The sequence below is a fragment of the Lampetra planeri genome, chromosome 10 (genome assembly GCF_965212315.1).
Source record: "Lampetra planeri chromosome 10, kcLamPlan1.2.h2, whole genome shotgun sequence".
Classification (NCBI taxonomy): domain Eukaryota; kingdom Metazoa; phylum Chordata; class Hyperoartia; order Petromyzontiformes; family Petromyzontidae; genus Lampetra; species Lampetra planeri.
In genome coordinates, this window is record NC_136116.1 from 1,320,053 (window position 1) to 1,340,207 (window position 20,155).

General features: G+C 55.1%; 1 protein-coding gene across 1 annotated transcript in view; it reads right to left on the reverse strand.

The window, feature by feature from the left end:
* Positions 1-19,750, reverse strand: part of PKD1L1 (polycystin 1 like 1, transient receptor potential channel interacting) — an 82,538-nt gene extending 62,788 nt beyond the window's left edge. Inside the window, exons 1-14 of the mRNA XM_078597864.1 lie at positions 19,456-19,750; positions 16,102-16,249; positions 10,396-10,491; positions 9,665-9,849; positions 8,959-9,117; positions 8,167-8,519; positions 7,399-7,485; positions 5,854-7,040; positions 5,560-5,681; positions 4,964-5,304; positions 4,608-4,693; positions 4,294-4,443; positions 3,304-3,418; positions 2,218-2,810 (exon numbers count right to left, since the gene is read on the reverse strand). Of these exons, the coding sequence (XP_078453990.1) occupies positions 2,218-2,810; positions 3,304-3,418; positions 4,294-4,443; positions 4,608-4,693; positions 4,964-5,304; positions 5,560-5,681; positions 5,854-7,040; positions 7,399-7,485; positions 8,167-8,519; positions 8,959-9,117; positions 9,665-9,849; positions 10,396-10,491; positions 16,102-16,249; positions 19,456-19,582 (3,749 nt within the window). The 5' untranslated portion in view covers positions 19,583-19,750. The remainder of the gene's footprint in view (positions 1-2,217; positions 2,811-3,303; positions 3,419-4,293; positions 4,444-4,607; positions 4,694-4,963; positions 5,305-5,559; positions 5,682-5,853; positions 7,041-7,398; positions 7,486-8,166; positions 8,520-8,958; positions 9,118-9,664; positions 9,850-10,395; positions 10,492-16,101; positions 16,250-19,455) is intronic.
* Between the last annotated feature and the right edge of the window lie 405 nt (positions 19,751-20,155).

Below are 20,155 nucleotides of genomic sequence, written 5' to 3' on the forward strand. Positions count from 1 at the left end.
ATTCAACATCGGAAGGGGGTGCGTCACGCGAATGCGGACGCGCTCTCTAGGTTACCGCAGCGATCCCCTTGCGCGTGCGCGTCGGGGACGCATAGGTGTATGCCAATCCAGCAGCCCCCTCGGCCTGTTGTGTTGGCGGTCGAGGTGCCTGAGGCTCCAGTGTGGCCGGGACCGGCCGATGGGATTTTGAACCTTCCAAGGGCTGTATGGATTCGTGAACAAATGCTGGACGATTCATTGGGGACCCTGCGGAGTCGGCCTGCGAAGGAGAGTGGGGGACCAGGTTCCGGAGGAACGCCGGGAACCGCTCTCCTCGATGGACTGCTGATGTGGAGGGAAGGGTTACAGGAATGCTGGCGTCTTGTTGTACCGGCATCATTGTGGTACGAATTGATTAGGACTCTGCATTGCGACACGCTGTTACATCTATGGGTGCAGAAGACCCTATTGACGTTGCAGCGAGATTACTTTTGGCACGGCATGACGACGGATGTCGTCGCGCATGTTCGCGCGTGTCCCGAATGTGCCCGGCGGAAGCCGCCTAAACACCCATATGTGCCACCAATACAGTCTATTCAAGTGTCTCGAGTTAATGAGCTGGTGGCGTTAGATATTTTGGGACCCTTCCCGCCATCCGCTAAAGGTAATAAATACTTGCTAGTTGGGGTGGAGTACCTCTCCCGCTGGCCGATGGCCTGGCCCTTGCCCGACCAGTCGGCGGCGTCCATTACGGACGCCTTTCTATTCGGGTACGTTATGGACAAGGGGGCGCTGAAGAGGCTCCTCCCGGATCAGGGCCAAAATTTTTCTTCCAAGTTGTTGGGGGAAGTACCCCTGGAAGGTGGGGGACATGGCCTGGCTGCATTGCCCACAGGTGCGGCTAGGGACCTCCCCTAAATTACATAAACCATGGCAGGGGCCTGTTCGGCTCATCGAGGTTCCCAACCCACAGTCTGCACGCGTTCGGTTCGGATCTCGGCGTTGGTACGTCCATACGTCTCGCTTGAAACCATACGTGGCCCCTCGAACGGATGCGTCATCTCCTGATGTTGCCTTGCCGGTGTCTGTTGCTGCCGACGCACCCTTGCCTGTGCCTGTTGACCCTGCAAGAGCACCTGTCGTGCCTTTTACAGACAAACCGGCCGTGACACCGCAGGAGACAGGGGACTCTGCTCGGGGTGGGCCTACCACGGCTGCGGGGACGCCGAGCCCTGCCGCCCTTCCGACCCCGCCACAGACTCGATTGCGGGACACCCCGGACTCTGGTCCTTCGGGGAAACGGGACCATGGCGTTGGCGGGCCTCCAATAGTGACAGGCAGTTTTGAACCTGTCGCTCCTAAAACCCCGTCGCGTTCTCGGTCTGCAGGGGGGCCGCCGCCCGTCCGGGACGGGCCGGCGACCCGCACGCGGTCGAAGTCTCTTACTTTTCATTGATTAATGCTGTTCTTGTTCTTGTTGTTATTGTTATATTTATTGTATGCCTCGTTGTCCTTGCATGTCTGATGGTTGGTGGTCGCTCGCATTACTTGTTGTTGTTCAGCCGAGGACGGCTGGAATTTTCTCCACGGGGGAGGGTGGTGTAATGCGGGCGTAAACGGCCTCGCGGATATGACGTAACGGGGGGAGGGGTTAGGTCACGTGGGGGAGAAGGGAAAGCTCTTAAGGGCGGTAACCGGAAGGGACGGGAGGAGAGTGGAAGAATAAAGACGGGAGGCCACACAGGGCAGAGAGTGGAGAGTGGCGTGATCGCCACAGGACGGGACTCGGCACCGTTGGCCAGCGGTGTCCGGGCACGGGGGATACGGAGAGCAGCGGTGGGGCTGCAGAGAGAGCAGCACAAAGGCGGAGAGGCTAAGAGAAAAGGCTACGTGAGCGACGGCAGCTGCCAAGCTGCCAAGCGGGAGGCGGAGAAGGCTCTGAGCGAGGGCCGTGTGGGCAAAGTTGTAAGAACCCAAGTAAAGGACAACGGAGACAGACACAGTGAAAGAGTCCTTTATTACACTTACATGGCTTGCATTTACACAATGAATATCACATATGCATAAAAAATACAAATTAAATGGTGCACACCGTTGATTCCTGTAGAATGTGCTCCAAGCTGTAACTATTTCACTGTGCTGATGAGCGCAGGCTCAAGGAGGGCCAAGGGAGGGGGGGTGGGGTTTTTGCGGCACGATGTTCAGATATCGGGAAAACGACAACGAACCAATCCCAACCTGGCTTCGATGGAGCAGTCGAGGGGCACTTGCCACAGCGTCTCGACGCGCCACGTGAAGTCCACTCCGCCGGCGGCGGATTCCACTGAGGCGGTGGCGTTTATCACGCCCCACAGCGGCACTGAGTAAGCCGAGTTGAGCACCAGGCGCAGGTGCCAGGCGCTGTCGGGCAGTGACACGAGCAGGCTCACGCTCCGCGAGCTCACGTCGTTCCTCACCGTCGCGTTCACTTCGAAGCGCCCAGCCGCGTCGTACCGGTGGGCGACGGTGAAATTGTAGCAGCCCCACCGCTCGGCGAACAGGTCGTCGCCGGGACACTCGGTCACCCACGCCAACGCAGACCCCAGCTGGCCGGACAACAGCTCCTCCCGGACGCCGTCGCCAAAATCGAGCAGCAGGGTGAACTCCTGCGCGGGCGCCACGGCGAGAGAGAAGTGGGTGGACGCGGAGTCGTCGAGGTGCAGGAGCGACAGCGCCAGGGCGGTGAAGGGGCGCTCTGCCCTGAGCCAGGCACCGGCGCCCGCGGAGCCGAGCTCGTTCGTGGCCGTGAGCCGCACCTCGTACGTCCCCGTGGCGTTCACTTCGAGCTGGAACTGAACCAGCGGAGCACGTGTCAGCCGGCGACACGAGCGGCACACACCACCTCCACAGGCCCACCAAGGTTCACTACGTGATTTATTTACGCGTTCAAGTCGCAATTGCCGACGACCAAATAGATAAATTCTGGAAAGCGTCCGATCCTGTCAGATACCATAAGCTAAGCAGGTTTGAGCCTGTATAGTGCTAGGAAGGTGACCACCCTGTGAAACAGGTGCTATGGGCTGCTCCTGCGCAGCTATGTTGTGGGCAGCGGAGGGCAGTGCAACACATTTCATTGTTGCACTCCCCCCACCCTCGTCCAATAGTGACTTGGCCAATGGGCAAAACATGTACTGTTACACTTCGAGGTTACATTTGTATTTGAAGTAATGGAATTTACATTTAAAATGTAACGTTCACAATATATCGGCGGTTTAATTGCACGAAATGAGTGGCTACAGGTGGCGACGTTACCGCCGCCACACGCGTCGCGGGAGGGGGCCTCACCTTGCTGCTGCCTGTCCTCGCCTCGCTGGCGTTGGGGCCGTAGACCTCCCAGCGGTAGACGGCATTGGAGCCATTGGCCAGCTCGGCGCTGAGGCTCACCGGCACGGTCAGACCGCTGCCCGGGAAAAAACAAACGCGAACGCACGCACGGCCGCGTTCAAAGGCGCACAACGGACTGGGGCCGTGCGCGCAAGGGCCTGCTTGCACTTGTGCCGCCTGTCCCGTCGCATTCACTGCTGGATGAGTGCCTCCCCCCAAGCCTTAAGAGCCGTGCAGGAATATTTGACCATAATTCAACCGCGCCTGTCAGTGCGGGTTGGTGAAGGTGAGTGGAGAACAACAGTGGACGTTTCTACACTGCCCACTGCTGCCCACAACGCCGACCACGGCGGTCTTTTGTGCACGGTGTTCGCCCATCCGAGCGCCATCGAGGTTCAAAACCTGCTTAGCTTTCGTGATCTGATGAGATCGGTGCTCGTTACGGACAATTTGGTCGTTGTCTGTGTGCTCACAGGTGAATAAAGTCGAAGCCGCGAGTGAATGCGTCCGGCAGGAATCATCGCGATGGTGCGGTCAGCGTTGTCTTCTGCTGCTTCGCGCCTCAGAGGCTACCAAAGGAAGGGGTCGCGCATCACAATGCAGGGCCCTCCTAAAACATCATATTGAGACTCAGCGAAGATTTTCTTAAAACATGATTATGTAATGAGGCATAACAGCCAAGGAATGGAATGTGTCCTAGTGTACGTCCAAAGTGGAGATGGAGCGACGAAATCGGTTCATGTGCATGTGCCGGATATATTTTTGCATAGTAAGATCGTGATAGGTGGAGGTGGCGGCTTGCGGAGGCCTTCATCCAGCAGTGGATTGACCGTGGCTGATGATGACGATGATGAGGCCCAACACATCGCGTCGCTTCATCGCCGGGCTGCGGGAGCGTGCGTATGCACTTTCGCGTAGCCTGGCGGTGCGAGGTGCGGCACGCGCGGGTACCTGGAGGGCAGTGCCACCACGCGATCGGCGCCGGTGACGCGCAGCCCCTGCAGGGGCAGCAGCAGCTGCACGAGCGAACGCGCCCGCATGGCACCCTGGGACCAGGCCTCCACGGCGTAGAGGCCAGGCCGGGTGTACTCGTGCGCGAAGCTGCGGCCGTTCCAGCGGAGCACGACAAACAAACGGAGCGGTCGGTGTAAAACACGAGGCTCTTCGTATCGAATTTTCTTAAAAATGGCAAAAGAGATGCAATTCGTGCATTTTTCAACACTCTGATTGCTGCGCGTTTAAAATGAAGGGATCGTGTACCGCACCTGTGGTTGAGGAACGACGTGGTATTTATGAGTAGATATTGCTTGTCTCCAAAGCTTATGTTGTAAACTGCTGATGAAAGGATGTTCTGAAATTAAAAAAACAAGACGAGTTTATCAGCCCAGATTGAGTTTTTTTCTCATTGCAGACTTTACACACAAGTCAACCAATATGCAAATGTCGATGCCTTTGTGCTAAGCGGGCGGTAATTAAAAGACGAAATCATTTCTACGCCCTTGTCAATCTCATCACTGGTCATGATTGGCGAACACTTCCACGTGTAGTGCAGTTTTCAATCAGCGACGGTGGCTCGCACAGTGCACCCCCCCCGCCCCGCCACAGCTTTCAGTGCGCTTACCACGAGCGTGAAATCGAGTTGCCGCCCGACCTCCCAGTACGTGGCGTGGAGCAGCCTGGGTCCTGGCATCGGCCCTCCTCCTCCTGCTCCTCCTTCGCTGACGTTCAGCAAGAGCTGCCCGGTGACGGCAGCCGCCCCATTGGACACGGAGACCGAGACCAGCGCAGGCCCCGCTCGCAGGCACATCACGCCCAAGAGGGGGCTGCCAGACGCGAGCTCACGGCCGGGGGCCACCGAGCCAGAGGGGCGGGATGGGGGGGCGGCCGTCTCGCCGAGCGGCGCCTCCAAGGAGGTGGGCAGAGTCCAGGAGTAAACGTACTCTCTGGCCCTCCACACCTGGCCTGTGTGCGCAATTGGTTCAAATTGCATTAATCTACGATTACCGTAATACAACAATTAGATTCCCCATGACTTTATTTATATTATAATCGAGGGAAACTATTTTACATTGTGCGGTGCATGTTAAAATTGTGCATGATATTCTCATGATGGCAGCCTATGACAGCACTGGAGGTATGCTGTTTCTAGGAAGCATGTTGTTACATAGCTGTACACTGTTACAGGGTGATATGATGGTGGCTGTTTAAGTGTCTCACCATTAACAGTCGCCAAAAGCAGCAGCTGTTGCCCCACCACTGCTGGCTGAGAGGCATTAATCGCTGCCACGGTCAGCTCGGGCACCACCGTCACGCTTGCCGATTGGCTCACGTGCGACACACTGTCAAACAGCAACAACATTCGAAGTGATGATTAGAATTACCTCGTACGAATAGCGCGTTCCATTAAGATAATGAACAGCTAAATAAACCAGCCGTCGATCGGTAGGGATGTCAAGTTTCCCAAGAGGAATGGGCGCAAGGTGCGGGCGCAGGCGGTGCCGAGCCACGTACTTGTTGCTGACGTCCGCACGCAGCTGGTGCTGCCCAGTGCCATTGAACACCCAGGAGAGGTCGAGGGTCACCAGGCCCGGAACGCCATCCTCCTCCTGCTGCTGCTGCTGCCACCGCTCGTCCACGACCACACTGAGAATCAGCTCGGAGTCCACCGACATGGTGAGCGTGAGGTCGGTGGCCTCGGTCAGAATGACGGCGAAGTCCGTGGGGACGCCCGCAGTCACGGTGGAGGGGACGGACACCGCCACGCCCTCCACGGGCCGCTGCACGGTGAAGCGAGCCGGCAAGGTGGCAAGTTCGAAGCCAACGGCGTTGCGTGCGGCGACGCCCAGGCCGTACACCCCGCTCCGTGTGTACACGTGCTCGGCGAACGCGTTCCCTCCCGTGGACATGGGCGCCTCGCCACTGTCGAACGTCCACAGGAAGTCGACGTTCGTGCCCGTGGCCAGCGTGGCGTTGGCCGTTACCGTGGTCCCCGTGGCTATAACGTGTGGGCTGGGCGAGTGAAGCGTGAGTTCGGACACCGGCTCCTGCACCGTGACTTCCAAAAAGTCGCTGGCTCTGCTCACGGGGTTCGTGAAACTCGCGTTGATCAAATACTTCCCAACCTCCTCAAAGTCGTACAGCAGCTGTGTCGTGTTTTCCAGCACCAGCTCGCCGTGAGGAGTGGTGACCTCCCAGAGATACTCGCATTCAGTGAAGTTCTCAGGGTGAGCCGTTGGCTCGAATCCGTCCGAGAAATTCCACATGGCGTAGATTCGAGCGCCGTCCGAGGTGGATACGACGGCGGGGCCGTCGATGTCGAACTTCTTCACGAGGTCATAAACCCTGACGGGCTCGGGCAAGGCCGCCTCCACCGACAGGTTCCCTGCGGCGAGCGTGACGAACACGCGGTAGGTGCCGGCGACGGTGTAGCGGTGCCGCAGCGTCAGCCGCAGCTCGCAGTCGTCCTCCCCGTAGCTCTGCGCCAAATTCACATGGCCCAGGCCGCCGATAAAGGCGCTGTAACTGTCACGCAGAGCGTGGCGGTGTACGACGCCGGGCTCCAGGAAGGCGAGCAGCTCCAGCTCGTGCCGGCACGTGGTCACCACGGATGTGGAGAGCTCCACCGGTGTGTGCGTGTCCCACGTGGGCCCGCCGGCCACCCGCAGCGTGAAATTAGCGAGGAGCTTCGGCACCACGACCTGTGTAACGGGGCGGGGGGCGATTATCTGACTGATCCTAGGCCTTTCCTAAATCGACACGGCCACAAATGAGTACCTGGTGCCATGTGTCAACATCGCCACTGGGGAGACAAAGGTGGCCGGCCATGGTGCTGACCACCCACCCCCTTGTCTGCCATGCCGGCCTTCATAGGGGAGGTTGGCGCTGGGCAGCGGGGGGGCGTGGGGCATGTGCAAGACGACACGAGCGGCGGGGGTGTTACTGCCGCAAGTGCAGACGTGTGGAGAGAAGTGGCAGCAGTGGAAGATCGGTGCGATCCCTCGTGTCTCTGAAATACGCTTGCGATCATGATTAGAAATAAAATAAAATTCTACTTACCACCTCAATGCTCTTTGAAACTGCGCCGTGAATGTTTGACGCGATAACTTCGACAGTGAAGGCACCTTCTTCTGCGAATGTGTGGATCTGTGTAGACCGCAGATACAAAGACAACAAAGCTAGACGTTGTGCAAGCTGACGTCAACTGTGCTATATAAAGACAAAGATCCCCCGTATAGCCTTAACAGACTGTTGGGGCAAGTGCTTTTAGCGATCACCTATGAAGACCGACATGGCACACAAGGGGGTGGGTGGTCAGCACCATGTCCGGCCGCCTTTGTCTCCCCAGTGGCGATGTTTTTACACACCGTACCAGGTACTCATTTGAGGCTGAGTCGACCTATAGGAGGCCCAGAACCAGATCAGATAATCGTCACTGATGTTGGCCGTGAGCGGGAATAGAGCTCAGGTCGCCAGGTTTGTAGCGCAGCATGCTAACCGCTATGCTACCGCTCCCTACTATACAAAAAGCACACACCCACATATACAAACCAGGGCTTATGCAACACACGCTCAAGCTAATTACGTTAAAGATGCATATCAAGGACTGCTGTCAACTCTTTACATCCTCGCGGATCAGCCCAATCAGGGCATGAAAGAGAATAAAATGTGTTCAAATCACAAACAGAGACCTTCTGTTTCATTTTGGCAACTGCAAAGCGGGCACAAAGCAGCAGCTCATTTGAAAACGACCAACCAAGGTGATGTGGCGCACAGCCCTCATCGTTAACCATCGACTAAACCGCAGCCGCGGTCAGAGCCATGCACCTGCGAGTCTCTGGAGCACAGCGTCCCGTTGTACTCGTCGCAGTCGTCCGGAGCTCGCGATACCGCGTCCGCGCCGCCCTCTCCCGCGAACCTCCACCGGAAGGTGATGTTGCGCCCGGTCACAACGAACGCTTCCAGGCGGTAGGGCTCCCCGAGGAAGACGGGCAACAGGGTTCCCGCCGGGGAGGAGGTGGGCACCGGATTGGCCGGGGCGGCGCGAGCGCGGGGCACGCAGGTGGGGCGTGACGAGGAGCCGTAGGCGACGTCCACGTTCAGGCCGGTGGGGGAGGGCAGCGCCACGACCAGCGAGACGCTCGCCACCGCGCTCGAGATGGAATTGTGCGCCGAGACGACTGCACGCGGCCAACGGACGGGGGGAAAAGTCACCCCACCGCCACCGATGGGCAGGTGCAAAACAACCACAAGACAGTTTGAATTTACGAAGCGCGTACACGTGACCAGATGCTGTACAAAAAACAAAAACACAAGACGTACAATCGATTAGACAACGAATAGGGGAAAGAGAGAGGGAGAGCAGTGGGCTGGAGAATGACATTTCCAGACACGGAGGGAGATGGGCACGGTGAATCGTAGGCAAGACTTGAAAAAATATTCAGCAGTAGGGACAGCCAGGGGGTGTTCCGGACAGCTAGGGCAGCAATAGAGAGGAGGCCTTGGTTACTTGGAGTGGAGAGCAACTGGCGGAGAGTGGCACAAGACGAGAGGGGGAAGAGCAAAGCACGTATTCAACATCTCATCCTGCCCCGCCTGCAACGAATGAGCAATGCCTACCAATGGTGTAATTTCCAGGCTGCTCGTAAACGTAGGCTGGGCCCCGGCTGAACTCGCCGGACTGGAGGCAGTGGAGTGTGGTGACGTCCACCTGACCGTTCCCCCACGCCACTTCCACCTCCACCAGCGTGAGGTTCAGCCATGGCAGCAGAGCCAGGCCTGCAGAGAACACGGTGAAGCGTAAAAGCAGGCACGACGGCGATAATGATTGCGATGATAAAGGGGGCGCTGATGCGGTGGTCATGGTTTAAGCACACAGATGTCACCATATTGGTGTCAACAAAACGACATTTGGAATAAAAAACGAGATTTTTAAATCGCCCTGCCTCCTTCCGCCCATCCAGCAGCTTTAATGGATACACCAGAGTTAGTTGTTAGGCAGGTCGTGTTTGGTGGTGTAATGTGTGGGTAGTCCTACCTCTTACAAGAAGTCAGGCAAGCATTCTATGTATATACCTTGACATTATTTCGCACCATACAAAGCCAACTGTGCTAATCGGAGGTGCTAACGCATTGAAGAGTAGGCCAATTATTTTCTAGGGGGGCTCTCTAGAGCTCCCTTCAGTGGCACGAGCAAGAGATTGGAGGCATGCGCTGCTACCTCCAAACGAGGCAAGGGTACAAAACTCGGCTCGTACATCAATTTGCCGCGTGTTCTAGGAGCGTGCTCAGGAGACTGACGGTGGGTTTGTGATGCGATGCCGACCCGTGCTGTGGTTGGTGCTGGGTGCCGCCAAGCTGCCCATTGCCTCCAGCAGGAAGTGGCGCCCTGCAGGGATGGAGCGGTAGAGCAGAGACACGCGCAGGCCCAGGATGTAGGGTCCGCTCGTCTCGTACACGGCCAGCGTGTCGTCCCCCCCTCCCACTGGGAGGCACGTGGCTCCATCGCAGCTGCACCGCAGCGTGGGGTGTCACGGGGGGACAGGGATGCATTCACTTATGGCCTGTTCATTACTGCCCGTCGGTTTATTTTCTCAAGTGAGATCCTCCGGCAGTGGTGCTCGATTGCAGCAGACACGTGTTTACGAGGAAGCCGAGTCGTGTTTTGCAAAACAACATCAAGCTACGGTCACTGTGAAAAAAAGTAGCTTAAAGAGTTCTGTAAAAATGCAGGGTAGCCTTGTTGACACTGAACCATGATTCGTCACTAAGGCCCTCTAGACGGGGCATTGCTGACGCAATACATCGAGGTGCAAGCTCCAAAACATCCTTCACCACCCAATGTCTCTGTCACAGGGAGGAAACCATTATTCACTTTACCACGAAGAGAATTCCTCTGGCTCTGCTCTGTGTGCGAGCCTTCCTTGGGATAGAAAGTGAAGAAAAAATATACCACTAATGGCAAGAATAAATGGTATAATGCACCATAATTATGCAAGCAGGATATTCAAATAGGAAAATTGAGGGTCATTATCAAAAGTCTGCTCCAGCACTCGCCTTTGTGAGCAGGCGGTGTCATTGGCAGGAGGGAGCGACGTCGTCTCATTCAGGCACGCGCACTCCGAGCCCGAGAAGATCCCAGCAAACCGGCACCTGCGTGCACAAACCAACGGGAATGCAGTGCACACAAGAGAATGGCATTGCAACAATTAACTCATTCTTAGCAAAGCGACAAACAAGCAGCAACGAGTTAATCGTGGGCCCGGGCACGAGACGCAATGCAGCACAGCACTCTGGCTGGAATTAATATGTTGGTTCACCGGCGAGCGTGGCCTCCGGTGTCGGTTACGAAGTCTCATTTCATCATCGCGAGCCCGCGACTCTCGAGCTGGCGTGGCTCCCTGCCCTGCCTTCAGGGTGTGCCACCGTGCGGTGTGCCACCGTGCGGTGTGCCACCGTGCGGTGTGCCACAGTGAGGTGTGCCACAGTGAGGTGTGCCACCGTGCAGTGTGCCACCGTGCGGTGTGCCACCGTGCGGTGTGCCACAGTGCGATGTGCCACCGTTCGGTGTGCCACAGTGCGATGTGCCACCGTGCGGTGTGCCACCGTGCGGTGTGCCACATTGCGATGTGCCACAGTGCGGGGTGCATTGTCGCACCGGCCGATCCAACCACATGTTCATGCACATCCACACACACCTATTCAATACCGTACACCACGTATCTTTACATAGCTGTGCGACACGCTTGGGATATAACACACGGATTAGCAAAAGCAGGCGGTGTTGAGTTGGGAAAGCCATGAAATACAAACGTTTGTTATGATATAAGGCAACTGGCCAGAGGTCGATGTAACCTAAGCTAACTCAAATGTGTCAACGGTATTAAAATGGAATGACATGCAATGTGCATGATGATTAATCCGAGTGCTGACAGGAATCCCTCTTGTAAGTTTAATGTCTCTGGTGAGGAGCGGTAGTGTAGCGGTTAGCTAGCTGCGCTACGAACCCAGCGACCCGAGTTTAATTCCCGCTTACGGCCACCACCAGTGACGATTATCTGAACCGGTGCTGGGCCTCCCCTAGGGTGACTCAGCCTCAAACGAGTACCTGGCGTGATGTGTAAACTTCGCCACTGGGGAGACAAAGGCGTTCGGGCGTGGTGCTGGCCACCCACCCGGTTCGTGTACCGTGCCGGCGTTCATAGGTGCTCGCTAACAGCACTTGCACCCAAAAGCATCCACAATGCAGGTTTTTGGTTTAGATCGTGTAAATATATAAATGTGTCGTTAAAGCCCGCCACCACCCGACACAGCCAACTAGTAAGATTTGTCACGTAAACAGAACGTGGCCAATTCGTTACTAGCACAGCACGCCGGTGTGTTGGAGAGCCAAGCCACAACATTTACAATCTGAGTACGACGTTTCTGTTCACGTGACAACCCATACTAATTGGCTGTGTCGGGTGGTGGTGGGTTTAACAACACATTTATATATTTACACGACCTAACCCACAAAAAACCTTGTATTATGGATGATATTGGTCGCGAAAGCCCCTACGTGTGAAACCCAAAAGCATGTTGAGACTATAGGGGGGGGGGGGAATGTCTTTGTCACATCTCTCAGACACAACGAACGTGTTTCCACGTCGTCGTCGTCACAAGCGCATCGCTCGCCGGGCTGGAGGCGCGGACCCTGGGGCTGGTGGGGTGCGGCGTGAGGCGGCGTCGGGCGCCGAACGTCACTGCCACGGCTAAGAGACCCCCCACCCCTCGTGTGACGCAGTCCCCAGAGCCCTTTCTTTGGCTCGGCGTCTGCTGCAGTCACGCGATCGGCGAGGATACAAGACGGACGGGTTCCGGCGAGAGGCTGACCCCTCGCCCAGCCAGAGCGGCGTCCGGGGCGCAGCAGTCATTCCTGTCTGGGCTGAAGGAAGTGGACTCTGCCGGCCAATACGTTCCCACGAAAATGGCCTCTTTTGAACAACAACAAATAAAAAACACACACAGATTCAATGTGCTCACGGGGCAATTGTGAGGCCGTGTTAGCGCGCCCCGTTTTAACGCCGCCTTTGCGTTCAATACTCCAGGCGCGTCCTGCTCCACAAAGCAATTGCGTAAACCATAAACCCTGCCACCAACCGCTTCACCCAAGTTAGATTCCTGCCCATGGCTAATGTCAGCGGCTGAGCGACATCTCTACCTCTTTCCCCAATCTGCACTGACCCGGAGTGGTGAAGCATGTTCCAACGACCCCAAGACACGGGGGAGGTCTTCATCCAGCAGTGGATCGACAACGGGCTCCAATTGATTAACAACATTACGAGTATACAGATGATTGTTCATTTGAGAATGTTCATCACAACATGTTCCTGCATGCAGGCTTCGAACCTTCGCTGGCGAGGACTCCCTCCCCCAGCGCTGCCCCTCACTCCCCCGGCAGGCGCACGGAGATCCGTGACTGTGTGGGAGAAGCGCACATATCGTCGCTGGCGGTGCCGGGCGTCTTAATTAAAAGGCAAATCGACCACGTCGCGAGACACAGGGGTACTTTATCAAGAGCTGGCAGGCAGCCAGTCACGGCCTGTGCCACAGCCTTCCGTGAACCCGGCGGGGGAAGGAGCGAAGAGGTTACCCCCCCCCCCCATCCAGGAGTATACAATCACCACAATTGGCGAGAGCGAGAGCCTCCCTGGGTCATCGTGACGATCCATTTGTCTCAATTCCTGGCAATTTGTTCACTGGCAGCGGCCACCCCTCGAGGAAGGAGGACCCGGCCAAGGGAAACATTGCAGACGATGCCACAGCCCACATTGCGCGCACACACACAACAACAACAACCGCCATTCGCAATTAAGTGGTGGTGACGTCACCACGACGCTTGTGCCAGGCTATGTGCACCTTGAGGCCACGTGAAGTGTCGAACGCCCGCTGGCAGGAGGTCACGGGGCAGACCCAAGTGCCACGGGTCGACTGACTGAGATGACTGGCTGATGCACCACCTGTGCCCCTTACTGTGCCAACTTGCTGTGCTTTAGCCACCCGGCGCTCCGCTCGTTGTTGTGAGCGTCGCTCCTCCACCCTCCGTTGTTGTTGGAGGGCGACTGCCTCCAACTGCCCAGTAGCGTCCTTCACGAGCCTGCTCCACAGAGGCCGATCTTGAGACCACTGGTACCAGTCATCGGCAAGTTCACTCAGCTCCACATCCTCCTGTACCACATCACTCCATCTCTTCTCTAACGCGTGCCGCACCCGTTTAACCCCCTCTATCCAGCCGAACAAAAGCTGTTTAGGCATGTGGTGACTGGGCATGCGGGCTACATGACCCAGCCAACGCAGCCTTGCCTGCCGAGGGGGCTCACCGATGGGACTTTGCCCAGATCTTTCAAGGATTTGTGAGCTCCTCACACAATCCAGCCTGGTTAAACCCAGGATGGATCGTAGGCAGGCCAGCCTAAATGTTTCCAACCGGTAAAGATGCTCCATTAGGGGGGTCCACGTTTCGCAAGCGTAGAGGGAATGTACATACATACACACACCTGTACACACACCTACGAAAGGAAGTGCAGGAGAGTAGTCTTGAGCTGCGTGACTGTCCGATTTAGTTTTTTTTATTTAAATGTTGATCATTCCATTCAAAGCCCTTCGCCGATTGTTGCAGAAAAAAGCCAGCTCTGGCCGGCAGGTATGAGGAAGAACAGGTTCACCCCCCCCCCCCCCCCCCGGGACTACGTCTGAATGCACGCACGGCAGACGCCACCGAGGCAGAGCTGCAGGAAACGCTCCGACGCGCAAGAGACCGCGCACGACTAAAGAATCATCGAGTTCAATTCACGAGAGGGACTGTGAATCCGCGCGCACCGCAGCCACGCGCCGGGAATCACACGGTGCTCTCTGGAAATGTTTGGCGTCACGACGACACCGTTACGCGCGTTAATGATTTACCCCGCACTTAATGAACCCCACGTAATGTTTAACTCGCATCTGCGCTTCTTAAACACTCGAGGAAGATGTACTGTATGTTGGTAAAAAACATATGTTTTAATGAATTATACAAAAGCTGCTAACAATTAGCCCCACAGAGGCGCCGATGTGGGTGTGGTAATCTGACAGCCGCATCCACAAGCCAATCCCGAATGCCCATCGCCCAAACAGAAGCGCGCAGCAAGGAGCCCTTGTGCACAGCGGTCCGGCCGCTCAGCTCATTGAAGAGAACACATCTCCGGAGATGATGACAACACTGGCGGCAGCAGCAGAATCTCCAGCATCCAAAGTCGCGATTAATTGTTTTATGCCACACAAACCTCTGTGGATGGGGCAGATGAAAAGCTCCCGTGTCTTCCAGTGTGCTCCAGTGTGCGTACATGTGGGTACGTGTTCGTACGTGTACATACATGTGGGTACGTGTTCGTACGTGTGCGTACATTTGCTCCTATGCGCGTACACATTCGTACGTGTTCGTCCCTGTGCCAGGACTACCCTGGTTGCTCCATAACCTGGGCAAGTGAGAGTTAATGACGACGATGGCTCGATGGGATTATCATGGGGTCGTGACTCACAAAGCATATCAAGAGCAAGAGAGGACTTGCCCAAAGTCATTCATCAAGATCGAATGCGGTCAAGGAGTTGCGGAGCTGAGATCAGCCTCCCGTGGTGGGGCGATCAGTTAAATGGCCGAGCTTTGTACGCAGTTCGCCAGACACAGGAACGGTGTGCATCCAATAAAGCTTTACGAAAATAGAATCCAACACCAAGGCCAACGAAACGTGGGAATTCGGTCACTTAGATGCGCACTGGGTGAGAATGGCGCCACAGTGGCGAGATGTTAACTACCTCGCCTGCTATGCAGGAGGTCGTGGATTTAATCCCGACCCTGATGCCTGGATGTGGTCGCGTGGATTTTTCTCCGGGTCCTCCACATTTAGAAACATGCATTTAAGGTTTATGGCTCCAATAGATTTCCACATGATACGCCACTAAGTTGTGGTCAGGTCGCTGCTGTAAAATAGCTATATAGCCCAGTGGCACATGTTTGATTTCCGCCAGCGATTGTGCACAGGTTGCCTTGCACCGTGAATTAAAAACGCGCGTCGCTCTTCCCTGCCGGATCGACAGGGGATCGAATTAGCCGCAGCTTTAAAAGGCACGACTGGCTCTTAATTAATCGGCTCCGCAAAGCGCCCCGCGAAACTCACTCGAATGCAATTATCACCTCGCGAGTGTTAATTGGGGAACCTTGCTGTGTAATCTGTCGAGCACACGGTGCTGAGCCATATGCCTGTGGCATCGGGCACAGGCAGAGAGCAGCCTTCCTCCAGGAAATGTGGTCCCTTCTTTCCCACCACCGGCTGAAGCTCTAAGTGAAGGGCTTTGCAAGATTGCTTCGTGATGAAATCACACACTCATTGCTTCAGGGTGAAATCGCACAACGGCATAACTGAGCCAGACCGGAGCCGTGCGGAGCCAAGCCAACACGGCTCAGGAGGTGTCAGGTTGTTTTTCCACTGCAAAAGCCAAGGCGTGCCACTGATGTAAAATGCAAGAAGTCGTTAGCCCCATCCCTGGCCTTGCTTGGCCTCAAGCCAGATTGATATGGCTTGTGAGGTCGGCAAATCACAGTTCAGTCCTATCTTGGCACAGCCAATAGCCAGTGGATCCCCCCCCCGCCCCACGTACCGTGAGGACCCCGTGCTGGCTAGGTTCGGCTGTACCAGAGCCGAGGACTGACCAAGCGACTTGTCCCATAGCCCTGGGTCGTGAACTCACCTGAGCTGCAGGCAGAGCTGACAGCAACCTGGCACCCCACCGACGCCTCCTCCTCCACCGAGGTCAACTGCCCCAAGCCACTGCAGGTCGCCAGTACCCGCCGACGACGAATTAGGGGCGAGCAGGCACCCCTGGAACCAAGACGAGCCTGCGGCATGCAGGAGACACGTGCACGCACACGGGAGTCATTGTAACTCGTTACATTACCACGGGTTGTCAATTTGTGCCATCGTTTGCATAAAAGAGTGCCCAACAACAAGACTTGTCACACACTAAAAAGTTTGCCTGTAATCATCTGGTCATGAGCAATTACGTGCTTCTGAACGAGAGAGCCGCTGTGTGTCCATTCCTAAAAGATGTGGGCAGCTCTGTTGCGAGTGCACCTGGGTCGGGGGCCTCCAGCACCCCTCCCCCACCCCCCCCACCCCCCCCATGTCCAACAGGCGCCCCATTGTGAGGGGGCGCCAGCTTGGCACGACGGGCAGAAAACCGAGAGCGATAGAGGGCCAAAACGGAGGGGAACTCGAGCACGGAGGCCCGGGCGGAGAATGCCATCTCCCGTTGCAGGTCATCGCGACGCTGGCACGATGCATATCGGCGGAAAAATGAAGCCCAGGCCGAAATGAATGACTGCCGTGGGCACGGCGAACAGAGCGGTCCGTTCAAGAAGGACGCCATCGTCGCTGGCGTTGAGTGACGCGAGCCCGTGCCACGTTGCGCTCGTCAGCCCCCAAGCCCAGAGATGTAGCTCTCACTTGAGTCTGCTGGAAAGACTCAAACCATTCGTCAACAAACGCTGTGGCCTTAAAAAATATATATAACAGGTGATGTTTTAGGCTAAGGACCTTCTTAATGGCATATAAACAAGCGCCACTGCGCATAACGTGGCCTATCATATATGTTGAATTGTAAGGGTCGGTGTTATTGAAGAATGTTTTGAGGTCTTTATTTTATTTGTTGTGCTTGTGCACTACTGCCAATGTAGCAGCGGCACCAAATAATTAATTTATGTCAAGATACAAACTCATTACATTCACGTCCAGTAATACTCTCTCTTTCCACGCTCGTGAATGCAGAATTCGCGAATGCAGAAACTTTGTTCCAATGGGAAAAATGGGATTACGTCCCTGGTACGGGTGAACATAGGTAGGGAAATGGTAAATGTTTAATAACAACGACAACAATAAATGAGTAATACATTATAAGGAACAAGGTGGGTTTTTGTTTTAATTACCTTTCATGATGATGATGATTTACCGACGATGGAGGTGGTGATGGTGAGTAATTCAGGAGGATGACTCCTCGCGAGAGGCAGGTATTTGATAACAACGCCACACAGCTGTTATCGTTTTAGCACTCTGGGGTAGCGCTCGCTGCAACACTAATCTTGATTGCATTCGCGTTCTCTTTAATGGACCTCACAGTCGACTCGTTTATACCAAAATGTTTAAACGAGTCGGCTTTAAGTACGTATGGAGTAAACAATGCACATCAGCGAATTCAGAGCGGGATTACTGTGAGGTTGAGAACTAAGCGGGCAACCGAGGTGGCGTGCCTAATCTTCGCAGTTTCAAACGTAACCACGTTCTGTGCACACTGCTCCAGTGTCGGTGGCCTGGCACTACGCACACTCGCGAATACTCTGGAGTCTAGTGGGTCACGATAGAGAATTAATATACATTCAGTAAGTAACTCGCCAATATGCGAAACTCGCAAATCCAAAAATCGCTAATCGCGATGGTTTACTCTACTCAAGTATGACATGAAAGTGTACTTTGAGCTATAATTTGAATCCTGAACTGCATCACTGTTGTACATTGTCACATCTCTGGAGGAGAGCTAGGTTCAATTCCGAGTGAAGCAGGTTGGAAACGTAAGATTAAAGAAAAAAATCACCCCTTTATTCAGCAATTAAATAACTTTTAAACTAGAATTGTACATCACAAGTAGTGGGGTAAAGTGTGGGTACTTGCACATCACCAACCTGCCACAATGCGTGCTCAACCTTCAACACTAACCACACTAAAATACACTTTTCTTTTTATTTTACCAGGTAAGGACCACTAAGCTATGTAGCACTTTTTCAGACGTGACCTGGCCACAAATGATAGCTCAACAAAGTGGCTTATCACGTGGAACTTTATAGCAGCCAATTACTCTAAACGCATGTTTCTAAATGTGGAGGGAAAAACCAGAGGACCGGGAAACAAATCCACGTGACCACGGAGAGAACATGCAAACTCCAAATATACAACAGGCGTTAGGGTCGGGATCGAAACCACGACCTCCTCTATGCCAAGCGAGGTAGCTAACATCTCCTAGTCACCGTGGCACCCACATTATTTATCATCAGCACACCAGCTGATTTCCTTGCTCTATCTCCGCAGTTGACGTCCTCTCGGACATGATCCCGGTTACGGTCGCCACTCTCTCGTCAGTCTCGGCCACCGCGAACAATCCCCTTGCACCACTGAAGACTCACGTCCCCGTTCGCGCGCAGTGTTTTCATGTTCGATTACATTTAAAGGCTATAAAAAAATATATCTCACGGTCACTGAATCCGCTTGTTTACCCAGAAGAAAGCCAAAGTCGCCACAGTAGGGGGGCGATGTTTGCTATAAATATTCCATTTGAGTTATTTGCGGTGTCGTTTTTCAATTTTTGGAGCATGACACCGCCGCACACAATGGGACCACTCTTGCCAAAGACATCACGGGACCTTTAACGTCCGCTGTGAACGTTGTAAACAAAGACATTGCAAGTGTAATTGCTTGAATGTGAATCAGTCGAGGCGTTGAGTTGAAGACGCAAACTGGAACATGAAGTGAATAAAGAGACGATGAAGGAGACTGACGAGATATATCGCGCGCACAGACTCTCGATTCGTGACCCAGTTTGTGGTCGCACAAGAGTTGTCACGACACATGCCGTGACCTGGACACGCAGCGAAAATGGGTTAACTGTTTAGAGAGATTTTAGTTAATTAGTTTGGATTTGAGTTAATGGGTTAATCAGGGGGGGGCGTTCACGAACCCAGTGCTGCACAGATTCAGAATCAGAATATTTATTGACACTGGAGGATTCAGTCGACAGCCGAGCAAGCGAAAAGTACATGTTCACGATACGATGACTACACGAGCATATCATCACCACCACCATCATTATCGTCTCGTCTTCCCATCCTCCTATAGCAATGTCACAAGGACATTCGCTGAAATTCTTTAAAAGAAATCGCAGCCGTCGTCACCACCGCACACTCCGGGCACAAGGCGCTCTTCCCGTTTCGCATCCCCGAGCGAGTAGGAGCAGGGTTTGGCGGCGGACGGAGATGAGCCGTGTGCTATGACATCTCACCGTTTATGCTCGCCTCAGTGTCAGCAGCGGTGGCAGGAGTCGCAGGGGTGACCACGGCGAGCAGGGAAGAGGCCAGAATGAGCCGGAGACCCACGGGGAGCAGAACCTGCCGGGGCTGTCTCCCCATGCTCGAGCCGAGGCGCCTCCGATGGTAGGGTCTGGCTCACCTGGTACCGGGGCTTTACCTGGCGGGCGGGCTCACGTGGAGGTTTGCCTCACCTGGCGGGCCGGCACACCTGGGGCCGTGCCTCCTCCGTGTGCGCCGCGCCTCTCCCTCCATGCCAGCACCGGGGCAGAGCGCGCGGGCCGGGGAGGGGCCACGAGGGGAGTTCCCGCAGGGGCTGACGTCAGGGGAAGGCTGTCGGACGCCAGTGGCCAGTTGCGTCAATGCCTCGCCCAAGTGGCTTTAACTGGGGACTTTCGTTGCTGTGCTTTCGGGATCGTACCCAGGGAGCGAAACGTCGGACATCGTACTAAACAAAACACGGCACAGCCCGAGAATATATCGGGGAGCTACCCAGGACAATCGCGAAAACCTACGCAGTTGTACATGAATAGAGAAATAATGTACAACCGTTTGTCAAGTCACTGCTGCATTACGGCTACCTTCAAACCTTGTAGGTCACGGGGGTTATTTCACCATATTTCACCACGCGCAGAGCAATAACGGTCTCAAAGCCATCGACGGAGAAACATCGCC